The sequence below is a fragment of the Kogia breviceps genome, chromosome 3, assembly GCF_026419965.1.
Source record: "Kogia breviceps isolate mKogBre1 chromosome 3, mKogBre1 haplotype 1, whole genome shotgun sequence".
In the NCBI taxonomy this organism is placed as follows: domain Eukaryota; kingdom Metazoa; phylum Chordata; class Mammalia; order Artiodactyla; family Physeteridae; genus Kogia; species Kogia breviceps.
In genome coordinates, this window is record NC_081312.1 from 92,486,062 (window position 1) to 92,499,573 (window position 13,512).

At 39.3% G+C, this 13,512-nt stretch overlaps 1 protein-coding gene across 1 annotated transcript; it reads right to left on the reverse strand.

The window, feature by feature from the left end:
- Nucleotides 1–6,219: 6,219 nt before the first annotated feature.
- On the reverse strand, nt 6,220–6,944 carry OSTF1 (osteoclast stimulating factor 1). The gene is given in 3 exon segments (XM_059056386.2): nt 6,220–6,581; nt 6,583–6,875; nt 6,878–6,944. Coding segments are annotated over 3 exon segments (642 nt in total). The 3' UTR covers nt 6,220–6,299.
- Nucleotides 6,945–13,512: the final 6,568 nt, after the last annotated feature.

Sequence of the window (13,512 nt, forward strand, 5' to 3'; positions counted from 1 at the left end):
AGATTCTTTTAATGATTCATAGTACTTGAATTTATTGAGTAATTATTATGTGCTAGGCAATTTTTCTATTTATACAGATTAATTTCATCCCTGTTCTAGTTATCTGTTGCTTCATAACAAATCACCTTAAGACTTAGTGCTTAAACCAACCTATATGTGTGTGTGTGTGTGTGTGTATATATATATATATCTATATATATATATAATCTGTAGCTTGGACAGAGCTTGAGGGTTGGGGGATGCTTGTTACTGCTCCTCTTGGTGTCAGCTGGGGTAGCTCAAAGTCCGAGATCTAGAATCTCTGAAGCTTGCTCACTCACCTGCCTATAATTGATGCCAGCTGTGGGCTGCAACTGTCTACTCTTCTCTTGTTGCACTCAACACGATCTTCTTCAGTGTATTTGCTCACATGTCCAATTCTCTGGTGGACTTTGAGCTCCTCCAAAACATAAAACATGTCTTTATCCCCTCTGTTTAGGGTACCATCTACAACTGAATGAATCCTGAACCTCGCTAAGAGAATATTTTCCTTTACCACATTGAACACTCCTAGTGACTGGAATTTTATAACTTTGCAAGACTACAATTTTGTTAGGAAGTTTTTCTTTATCCTTAGCCAAAATCTACTTTTGTGTAACTTTTACTCAGTGGACTTTTACTTAGGACTTGTGGAACTCCACAGAATGAGTCTAAGCTAACGTCTGTAAGACATCCATTCCCTCAGTGATAGCTATCAAATTACATCTAAATCTCTAAGCTTAACACCCCAGTTCCTATTATTGTTCTTCCTGGTTGTGGTTTCCATGGTTACCTCACTCTTGATCCCTCCTTAGATAATCATTGTGGTTCATAGAGATCCAGAACGAAATGTCTGGATAAATATTAATGGTGAGTCTGTGAACACAAGGGAATGAAGTGGGATAGAAAACCATTCTGAGACCATCATAAGCAAGTGGGCTCCAAAAAGAAGTGCAGGATGGGACTGAGGGGGGAAGACATGGATTGGGAGTTGGGGACTACATCCTACCTGGGACCTTCCCTGGTAGGCTGATCCTGATGAGAAGCAGAAGAGGAACCTGTGGGAAGGTAATCTGAGACCCTGTCTGATTGGAAATGGAGAAGGAAAAACAGGAAAAGTGGAGTTGAAACTCAGTTGCCCACTTCTATCTTCAAATTGTGTTTCTTGAAGCATAGTTTATTGTTCATAAGAATTTCATAACCTGCTGGTAGACATGCATTCCCTGAGCTCAGCCCCACACCCACTGAATGTGTACTCTTTACAAACTCCAAGGTAATCCTTAAGTACACAGAGAATCTTGTTTTAAGGGCCGGAATAAGATAGAAACTGCTCATATTCAGAGTTAGAAAAGTGTTTTTCAAACCATTTCACAAAGCTAAAGAATCTCATATTCTTCAGAAATTTCTTTGAAATATAAAAAAATCCCAGCTCATGTGTTTAGTCTGCATGGTTCCATCCCGGTAAGTCCTTATCCCAACCCATAAGGGTCTGAAAAACAGTAGAAAAGAGCAGCCTTTGTTAGAAGATCCTATCACAATAGCTCTTAGAGAAAAGCCTCCCACGCCGGCAAACTCCCACCCCCAGGAAAAAAGCAGTTGAAGAATTCAAACCCATTATACATTCTTTCCATTCCCTGTCCCCAGCTTCACTGAAATATTAAATCCTTTCCTCTTTTCTACGGATGGATTTTAAGATAGATTTTCCAATGAATTTTTAGTTAAATAATGAATGGAAAGTGTCAAGTATAGCTGTAGCAAATGCAGATTTTTTTGCTTAGAATAAGGGAGAAACTAAAATGGAATTTCTCTAAATACATGTTTTTCCCTCTTTTAGGAAAATGTTTCAAGTACATTTACTGAGTGCCCAAAGGAAATATCAGTGCACATCTTTTATGAAGTTGTAACAGGTAAAAATCTAACATTACTAGACAAAAATACAAGGGTCAATTTTTCACACGTCGAGTCTTGCTTTTAATAAAATGATTTTGCAGTAAGCATTTCTTTGAGTAGAAGCCTTTGCCTTTTAGCCTATCTCCTCCAATTATTAAAGCATGTATTTACAGAGCACAAAGAAAGATCACTGAAAAACAGATTCTTTTAATGAGATAATGCCAAGTGAAGAGCATTCTGAAATGGGGAGAAAGGGTGAGTGTTAATTTCACCCTAAGTCATCAGAAAGAGAAAAAGATGGATTCAAAATGATTAACCTACAGCCTTTCAGAAGCATTGTTTAAAAGGAGACAGGGCTTCCCTGGTGGCGCAGTGGTTGCGGGTCCGCCTGCCGATGCAGGGGGCACGGGTTCGTGCCCCGGTCCGGTAGGATCCCGCATGCCGCGGAGCGGCTGGGCCCGTGAGCCGTGGCCGCTGGGCCTGTGTGTTCGGACCCTGTGCTCCGCAACGGGAGAGGCCACAGCAGTGAGAGGCCCGCGTACCGCAAAAAAAAAAAAAAAAAAAAAAGAGACAGGCTATGATGCTCACTCACTGACTCCTCAAATATTTATTGAGATCACCTACAATGTGTCAACTGGGGTTAAAGAGGGGTCCCAGACAGGCACAGTCCCTCACTTCAAGATAGAGTTCCAAAACGCCCAAGGCATTTAATTACAATTGTAATATAGTGATGAATACTATAAAGGAAATGCTTTGAGAATGAATTTATCATCACTTGAAAGTCAAGTTGAAGAAGACCCAAAGAAGGCCCAAAAGCAGCTAAAAAAATAAATAAATGAACAAACAACAAAAAGAATGTGGAGGAGGGGAGAGGGTGACAGATAAAAGGCTAATTTCACTGACAATTAGTCTATTGTTAGTGTCGCTAATGGGTTGAGCCAAAGTAATCAGAGTCCACAAAATACTGCCTTTTTATCAAAAGTAAATGCAAGATCTGTAGATGAAAGGACAGCTGTAGGTTCTTGAGGGAGAAATGGCAGTTAAGATTTTATGCAAAATATAGTTTGTAATAAAATTAGATGGTACTAAAATGCATGAAGGAGACTGTGCATTGCACTTCAAGGGCTTTCTTAAGATGTTTGTTTTATCTTTAGCAAAGTTTGTAATAGATAACAAGGTGAGATTGTAGATAATTTATTTCTTGAAATACAAAGAAGTTGCACAATGTCAGTTTACACAATGACAAGGCTTTTAGTTTTAAGCAAGAAGTGAAGGAAGGAGCTAAAGTAATTGGATCAGAGAAATCATAGAAAGCCAGAGTTAATATTTGTCAACAACGGTTATGTGGAAAATCAAGATTTGCTTCCCCCGGAGGTGGGGGAGGGGGGGCGAGGGAGAGGGATGGACTGGGAGTTTGGGGTTGGTAGATGCAAACTATTACATTTAGAATGGGTAAACAACAAGGTCCTAATGTAGAGTACAGGGAACTATATCCAATATTCTGTGATTAAACCATAATTGAAAAGAGTATGAAAAAATAAATAAGTAAAATAAAATATTGGCTCAAAAAAAAAAAAAAAGATCTGCTTCCTCCAGAAGAATAATTGGTTATACTAACAAGAAAGCAGCAACAACCAAGATTAGTGAACTCTAGTCTTAGCTCTGCTTCATCTGCCCAATGAGGTCCAGATGCCAGTTACTCAGAAGAATTTGAAGATTTTATTAAGTCCCAAAGTGGGTGGTAAGAGTCAACATATAATTCATTCTAAATTCAAACCCACCAGGGCCTCATCATCCAAGATGGCTAGCAAGAAGGTGGGAAGGTAGGAAGGAGAGATAGGGCTGCAGTGGAGACAGATTGAGATTCGCCTTGAATTCTTTTTTTTTTCCCAATAAATTTATTTATTTAATTAATTTATTTTTGGCTGCGTTGGGTCTTTGTTGATGCACACGGACTTTCTCTAGTTGCCGCGAGCAGGGGCTACTCTTCATTGCAGTGCACGGGCTTCTCATTCTGGTGGCTTCTCTTGTTGCAGAGCATGGGCTCTAGGCGCACGCAGGCTCAGTAGTTGTGGCACATGGGCTCAGTAGTTGTGGCTCGCAGGCTCTAGAGGACGGGCTCAGTAGTTGTGATGCACAGGCTTAGTTGCTCCGTGACATGTGGGATCTTCCCAGACAAAGGCTCGAACCCGTGTGCCCTGCATTGGCAGGCGGATTCTTAACCACTGTGCCACCAGGGAAGCCCTTCCCTTGAGTTTTTATTCTCTACCAAACTATCACCCCTTTTCTTTAACTTGCAGCCCGTTTATCAATATAAGTAAGGATACATTGGTGTGCATAGAAATATATGTTATACACTCTAAATAATATTATAGATAATGTTCAGTAACACTGTTTTGTTGATCTGGTTACAAGACGTTCTCTTCAGTGATAATTTTGGTAGCAAATTATCTTACAAAAGCATTCCTTTACTATAACAAACATGTCTGATCTTTACAAACTCTTCACAGTTCTTTAATTCTACCACCAAGTAGCAATGATCAATTACTCTTTCCCCTTCCCCCACTAAACATGTCACCTCCTAACCAAAACCAAATCTAAGCTCTTAAACCACTCACCAGACAAAATAATATTCTAAAAACTCCAGACAATTAAGGAAGAAATTGATTTGAGATTAAATTGTACATAGGACATAACCTACTTTCCTCAGTGCATTTAAGATAATTTCATATTTTTAATTTATTTACTAGATATCATATCAAGTCAGTTTAGCCTCTAGTTCTTATACACTTGAGTAAGAATTCTAGCTATTCACCCAGAATAATAGAGTCCTAGTTCAATAAAACAATGTGTATATTCTTTTAAATATACATGACAATTTATAAATAAACAAATGAATTTGACTTTGTATGTCCAGTGTTCTCTTTTTCCTTTTAACATTCTCTTTATTTTAAAATGAGCTTAGGTGTGTATGTCTAATATTCTCCTTTCTTTCCAATTGTCTTTTCAATCCTCTTTCTACAAAAAGCAGGGAAGGGGTAGCAGAGGGAGAACATTGGTGATGAACTTTTAAATTCTGTCAGCTCCCAGAAAGTAGCACTCTACCTAACTTTTATTTATTTATATTATTAAAGTTTATATATTTTATTAGAAATGTATCTCCTCGGGGCTTCCCTGGTGGCGCAGTGGTTAAGAATCCACACACCAATGTGAGGCACACAGGTTCAAGCCCTGGTCTGGGAAGATCCCACATGCCGCGGAGCAACTAAGCCACTGCGCCACAACTACTGAGCCTGTGCTCTAGAGCCTGAAAGCCACAACTGCTGAGCCCGTGTGCCACAGCTACTGAGCCCGTGTGCCACAACTACCGAAGCCCGCGTGCCTAGAGCCGGTGCTCCGCAACAAGAGAAGCCACCACAATGAGAAGCCCGCGCACCACAACGAAGAGTAGCCCCCGCTTGCCGCAACTAGAGAAAGCCCACGCACAGCAATGAAGACCCAATGCAGCCAAAAAAATAATAATAATAATAAATAAATTAAATTTTTTTTTAAAAAAGAAATATATCTCCTCAATGATTTTTTTCTTCACTTTAATCAAAGCAGATATAGAAGGCTGAACAGAAATTTGGCTACTAGGCCAGCTCGATCCCCCAAGACACTGAGAATCTCCCGACCTCCACATGGTTTCCATCCCAGATCCCCTAAAGAAGGGGAGGGGCTTAGGGAGCCCTACCTTGTCATGTACCATCAATAAAGTACACTGTATCCAGGAAAAAGAAAAAAGAAAAAATTTGGCTAGTATGATTCTTCTGTGCTAATAATACAAAATGTTATTTAAAAAATCAAATCAGTCTTTACCTAAATATAAATATAAAAAGCTTTATTTATTTACCAGCAAAGAGTGATACCACAAAACAAAGGAAATAAAGTCTCTTAAAATGTTTATTTTTGTCAGAATAGCTGACGATTTTCTATTAAATCTTTTGGTTTATTATGATAATAAGCCTTCCCCCTTTGAAAAATTCATTCAAAATATCTCAATCCTTGAGGTAAAGAACTTTAAAAAAAAAAGAAAATCCCGATATTTTTAAAGAAAAAATTCTTAAAATTCCTCTAAGCTTGATAAATAGAAATAATCTCTTCTTGTTCTACTCTGGTGAAAAAAAATGTACTTTATACAGCAAAATATCCAGTCACTTATTGGCAAACTGAAGGTGAGAACTATTCATTTACATGTTTTATTCAAACAGTGTAATACTGCCACGTTCATATAGACTTTCTATTTTTTTTTGTTTGTTTGTTTTTACAGTTACCAACACTCTTCTGGCAAGACAAGGTTTTGAAATGGCAAAAGCAACAGAAGTTTTAGATCTCAAAGCTCCAGAAAGGAATTAATCTGATTCTTCATCATCAAGATAGTCCTCGGCATTGCTTAATGTTCGGACTGCATCTGTTCCCTGTTTCTTTTTCAGGAGAGATGCACAGGCAGCATTAGTAGCCATGTCCAGGGCCAGCTTCTTCTCATTGTTTCTTAAGTCTGTTCCAGCAACTTTTGCCAGAAGCAACTGGACAATATGGGCATAACCCTTCCAGGCAGCAGCATGCAAAGCTGTGTCTCCCAACTTGTTCTGTTGGTTCAGTTCAATGTTTGGGTGAGTAAAGAGCATCTCCACCTGTATCTTTGTGACCCCCATGACAAGCCCAGTACAGGGCAGTGCTTCCAGCTTTGTCCAAGTCATTAACACCGACTTGGTTGTCCAAGCACTCTCTCAGCCAGCTCAAGTTGCCTCTTTTTGCAGCTTCATGCAATGGATTGTCAATGGATTCTGCCTGCTCAGCCACATAGTTGCTTGGGATTAGTCCCGTCCTGCCTTTGGAGGTGTCTTTCCACCAACCGGTATCAATCATGTCAGTAATGTAGATAATATCACCTTCTTCAAAGTACAATTCATCTGGAGATGGGTTCAAAACATATAAAGAGCTCTGAACACTTTAACTTACCCTGGTTTGACCGGTTTGGGTGGCAGCTTCGACATCTCTCTTCCTGGAGCGCCATAACTTTTAAATAAATGTCCCTGAATAAGAATGTTTCTTTAAAATGAGTTCAGTTTTAGAACTCTCTCTATGCAGTATGGAGTGATAAATTGATTTAAAATTAGTTATCGACTTACACCTCCAGAGGGAATTTTAGGCGGCTTGCAAAAATACATTAAAAGCTCATGACAGAGTTGTAACAAAGGCATAGTGAAAAAAAGAAGGCCCGTCATGAGATGGGTGCACGTGCCTTGAAGTCCGACATACTTGCTAGAGGTGGGCCCCACACATGGATTTGGTCTTTCTGGCAGGGAAGAGACCTGGTCAGTAACATGATTCACAGAATCTGTGAGAAAGAAACTGGTCTTTTCTTCAGATGAAACACAGCCACCCAGGCCTGCCCAGGAGGGTGACACTTGAGACAGATGTGAGAAAGTGACTGCAGGGATCACACATGGTCAACACTGGGACAATTCCATAATCTAAGCCCTAACATTCTATGTCAGGGCAGCACAGCTGAAGTAACACCCGCGAGGACATTTTTAAAGGTTTCACGAAAATCACAAAAACAAACATAAAAACAACTCTCACAAACATAAAAATAAACACTCACAGAGAATCTAAGTCTGAGCGATACCTTCTGGATTAAGTTGTTTGTCAAAGGTATACCTGGGTAGGTATCTGAGCGAAATCACTTGCTGAACATAGCTATTAAGTTCAAGTCAGTTATCAGAGAAAGACAAATATCATATGATATCGCTTATATGTGGAATCTAAAAAAAGGGTACAAGTGAACTTATTTACAAAACAAAAATAGAGTCACAGATGTAGAAAACAAACTTACGGTTACCAGGGGGAAGGGGGGAGGGATAAACTGGGAGATTGGGATTGACATATACACACTACTATCTATAAAATAGGTGACTAAGAAGGACCTACTGTATACACAGGGAACTCTTCTCAGTACTCTGTCATGACCTATATGGGAATAGAATCTAAAAAGGAGTGGATATATGTATATGCATAACTGATTCACTTTGCTGTACATCAGAAACTAACACACCATTGTAAATCAACTCTACTCCAAATCAAAAAAATAATTTAAGTCAGTTATATTTCTAGAAGTCGTTACCAGAACGAATGGCTTTGGCTTCAGAATAGTTGGCAGTTATCTGCTAATATGGCCCCTCTTACCATCTCACGACTGACGCAGTTCATGTTGGGATTGAGGAAGACTTTATATTCTGTCTTCTATGGTTGGGTACTGGTGCCGAAGGAACAACTCCCCAACACACTGAGACAGGTTCAGGGAGATGTATGTGGGTACCAGGGATGTTAGTATTAAAGCTGCGTTCAGAAGAGAGCAGGTATACAAAGCGGCAGACCCGAAGGATGAAGAGACAAGAAGCTGAGGAGGAGAGCCACAGTCGTGGGCACTGTGTTGGTTGGGCTCAATGCGCTGTGTGGCTGCGTGGTACTTTGGTATAATGGATTTTGTGAGGGTGCTATGAAAAAGCTCTTCATCCCCCAAAATAATTAAATAAAAAGGAGGATGCTCTGGAATGCTGCATAACTCTGGGGAGTTTTTCTCTCTGGAAAAAAAAGACTGAAAATAGGACACTGAATAGGATATGACTTAAGAAATGCTGAAGATTTTCTTAAATTCCAATTTAAGGAATTTGCTAAATCCTCAGCCTATAATTTAAAACACTGCATATTCATGTAGATTGGACACATGCCTGCAAATTTTAAAATTTAAAGTGGTGGTACATGGGAATAAAGTCAGGAATTCTTTAAAAGCATTGCTTTTAAAGAATTCAGACAGGTAATGCATATGGTTAGATTTTTCCAATAGTAAATGTATCATCCCTAGTGCGAAGTATTTTAAACTGTGTCATGTGATGCTTTGGGTTGATAGGTTTCTTACATGGGCTAAAACTGAATATGGCTTTGAGTGAAACAAATACTCTTTTGCAGTCCAGCAGGCATTCCCTATATGTAGGTTTTTCTTTAATAATCCACATACGGCCTAAAGTTCAAAGCAATGTGGATAAGTAAAAATCAAAATTTTTTCAGCATTAAATGGTTAAAAAGTTAAAAAAAAATTACGAATGTTTGCTGTTTTTTGTTAAAAAGACTTTTATCAGATTAACTACATACTTTGATTTTATCAATAATTTGTTATATCGCCACAATTTTACTCTTATGTAGCAATACACCTTAGACCATATTCAGGGGTTAGCTTACTCAAAAATATGTTGAGGCAGCCATTCTTCAGCCTTCAGTTGTAATTGAAATAATTTATTTCTCATTATGGTCCAATATTTACCTCTCACTGGTCTCCTAGTTCTAACTTTTAGAGCAAGGTCAATTCTTCTTTCTCTGAATGGATTAAGTATATGAAAATAGCTATTTCATCCTCATTATGCTTTCTCTTGTCTAAGCTAAAAATTCCAAGTGATGCAACTTTTTAAAACTTGAATATAAGTTTTTATGTTAATTCCTGCTAAATTTCCCTTTATTACTTTCATTAATTAGCTCACTCTATGAGGATATTGAAATATTTGTTCTGGGATCCAGTGCATTAGATACATCTCCCAAGTTTTTCTTCCTGCCCTTGAAATAAAACATTTAAGAACTATAAAAGCAGGAATCATGCTTACTTTCCAGTTCATGAATAATCAAAAAGAGGATGATGATGATAAAATTATTGAATCCATCCTTAAAATTTCTCATGTGGATACATTAGAAGTATTTCACTTTTATTTTTAAATGATACATAAAACAGTTATATGTATGCATGGATATATTTTTTTAATATTTAAAACACACTTTTTCTTTCTAATAAGATAATTTAAACAGTGACATACGCCATACTATATGAAAATATTTCCTGAATAATCAGATTAATCTCATGAATTAGAGATGACTTCTTTGCTTATCACTTTTTTTAAAAAATTGAAGTATATTATTGTTAGTTTCAGGTGTTCAACATAGTGATTCAACATTTAAGTATATTATGAAATGATCATCATAAGTGCAGTAACCATCTGTCACCATAAAGTTATTACAGTATTACTGACTATATTTCTTATGCTGTATATTACAGTCTGTTTTATAACTGGAAATTTGTACCTCTTAATACCTTTCACCTATTTTGCTGAATTTTCTTCTAATTTTATAAACACTAGTTTGGTTTGTCATAATAATTAAAGAAATGCAATTTTCCAGTAGTACAGGTTTAATTTTAAATAGTCAAGCTATATCATGGCTTTAAAATAAGACCTTAGGGCTTCCCTGGTGGCACAGTGGTTGAGAGTCCGTCTGTCGATGCAGGGGATGCGGGTTCATGCCCCGGTCCGGGAGGATCCCACATGCCGCGGAGCGGCTGGGCCCATGAGCCATGGCCGCTGGGCCTGTGCGTCCGGAGCCTGTGCTCTGCAACGGGAGAGGCCACAACAGGGAGAGGCCCACGTACTGCAAAAATAAAATAAAATAAGATCTTCATCTATCTTTAAGTTGTGAAGAGCATGCTTTAGAGTTTTACCAATCAATGCTAATATACTTTTGAAAAAATAGTTTAGGCTGAATCTTCCTATTAAAAAAAAAAAGCATTTTTAAAATAACGGTGGGGGGGGACTTCCCTGGTGGCACAGTGGTTAAGAATCCGCCTGCCAATGCAGGGGACATGGGTTTGAGCCCTGGTCCAGGAAGATCCCACATGCTGTGGAGCAACTAAGCCCATGCACCACAACTACTGAGCCTGTGCTCTAGAGCCTGCAAGCCACAACTACTGAGCCCACGTGCCACAACTACTGAAACCCCCGTGCCTAGAGCACGTGCTCCACAACAAGCCTGTGCACTGCAATGTAGAGTAGCCCCCTCTTGCCACAACTAGAGAAATCCCGGCGCAGCAAAGAAGACCCAACACAGCCAAAAATAAATAAATAAATAAATAATAAAATAAAATAAGCGTGTTAAATTAAATAATCTCTAAGATTACTTCTAGTTTTGTTTTTTTTTATCCACTAGAGAGATATTCTTATCCATTGAATATACCTTAAGTAGAGTTGGTGTACCCCATTTTAAGATATGTTTTTAAATGATTACTCTTCGATTTTCACCTGAAAACAATTCTGTTTAGACATGGGTAATTCAGCAGTTACCTATGAATACTTAGTTAAACCTTAGCAAAAGATCAGAAGAATCAGTTAAAACTCTTCAGTGGAATACACAATCTTGCTGATCCTCAGAAAGAAACAGATGAAAACATTTTGATTTTTTTGTTGTTGTTGCTTGGGTTTGATTTTGTACTTCAAGGCACACCTCAATTGTGCTGGAAAAAATATTGCTGAAGTTGTAGTACACTGCATCTCTCAGCGTGATGAACAGCAGGAAGTCGAGAGGAGACTGCAAAAGCATCGGCTATCTTCTCTTTCAGCCCTGGCCATGTCCTTTCAGTTTGGCTCTCAAGAGAGTCCATCCAGACCCTCCTCAGGGACAATGTCACCTTCTACTTTCAGCTACCACAAGGCCCCCTTTGTATTCCCTGAACTAATACTTCCTTCTGCGGATCACACCCTGACACAGAGCTGTCAGAGAGTGGGCCAGGGTCTACCTTAGCCCTATTTCTCAAGCGAACAGTCTATATTTCACCAACCTAACGAAGATTCTTGGGACCTCTAGTGTTATGCTTACGATCTAGCATTTCCTGTTTGCTACTTGTGAGAAGAGTTGGTGTTGTTGACTTCTCAAAACTGAAATACAGAATGATCCAGTGACTACTTAGCTAGCCAGAACTGCCCAAGCAGTGCAACCACTCAGATCTCCCACCTCAACTGCCCACATCTGGCCTGGCTCCAGCGGGGCAGGTCTGGACCTGGCTCTCCTCTGAATCCAGACAGCCCTGGGAAGAGAAATCCAGATTTGGATCAGGTTTGTTTCAAAGGAATCGTGAGTGGAGATGAGGACAGGGCACTGTTAGGCCCTCTCTAGAGAGGCCTGGCACTGGGCTGCAAAGCAGGAGACATCATTTGATCCTGCTCTGCCACTGACCTGCCCTTATATAGGTCATTGCTTCTCTGGACCTTAGTTTTGTCATTTTCAAGTTAACAGTTCAATTAGATAATGTTAAGACCCCCTTCTATTGCACTACAGGCTTAATTTAAGCAGACCTGAAACCATCTGTCAGCCCCAGAACCAAATAAACCACTGCACACCACACAATACCTTTCTCAATGTGGATCAAACATCCAGCAAGCTGAAGCATAAGGTGACACTTGTCCTTTGCATAAAGTTATGGTGTCCGGATAAAGGCTTTTCTTTGTGTTTGTATTATTTTGGTACTCTCATTGCCGATAAGACAGAGCTGAATTCGCTCCAGCTCACCTGGTACAAGGTATCTCTTTAAGAGGAAAAGGGTTAGCAGTCAGTATTTGGTAACTTCACAAAGAAAATATTTTGAAATAGAAGAGGCCAAGATGATGAAAGATAAAGCAACTAGTCCTATATAGTTACAATCTCAAATTGACTTAAGTCTTTCTGTATGGTTAAAACAAACACTCCAAACAAGAACAGGAAAGGTAATTTTATTTGCTCTCCTTCCCTCTGCTATGTCTTTTCTCCTCTCTTAGCCCTCACAGGACTCTGAGTTTTCATATTTTCCTGGACTCCTTTTGTCACAAGGAAAAAGCGGGTGTCATAAATTTTATGAGCAGCACTGAAGGAGGTGTTATCTCTCACAAAGTAACCCATCGTTAAAAACCACGGAATATTATCTTTTTTTTTTTAACATCTTTATTTGAGTATAACTGTTTTACAATAGTGTGTTAGTTTCTCCTTTACAACAAAGTGAATCAGTTATACATATACATATGTTCCCATATCTCTTCCCTCTTGCGTCACCCTCGGAATATTTTGATGGCAAGGAAACATTAGAAAGCAAATCTTTAGAGAAAAATCACTTTCATTCTCACTTTCCTCTTACACTGCTGTTAGCATTTTAATTTAACTTTTTCTAAACCTTTTTTTTGCATAGGTTTTTCCTACGTGATTGTAATGATACACATGTAGTATATGGATTCCACATCTTATTTGCCCATGTCTTCACAGACATTTTTTTTTCTTTTTTTTTTGCGGTACACGGGCCTCTCACTGTTGTGGCCTCTCCCATTGCGGAGCACAGGCTTCGGACGCGCAGGCCCAGCGGCCATGGCTCACGGGCCTAGTCGCTCTGTGGCATGTGGGATCTTCCCAGACCGGGGCACGAACCCGTGTCCCCTGCATCGGCAGGAGGACTCTCAACCACTGCACCACCAGGGAATCCCATGGCACAGTTTTCTTAACCACCATTCCTCCAAGTTGGGTCTCCCACGGTACTCTGAGAGTTGGATGAAGCAGCAGAAAGACGCAGACGATCAGTCCTCAGTGCTGAAATCTTGAGTTCACATTCTCTTCTAGATGTTAAAAAGGAGTCCATCACAGTCAATTAATTTTTCTATTTTAAACAGTTTAGAGACTTCCCTGGTGGTCCAGTGGTTAAGACTCCACGCTTCCAATGCAGGTTGCATG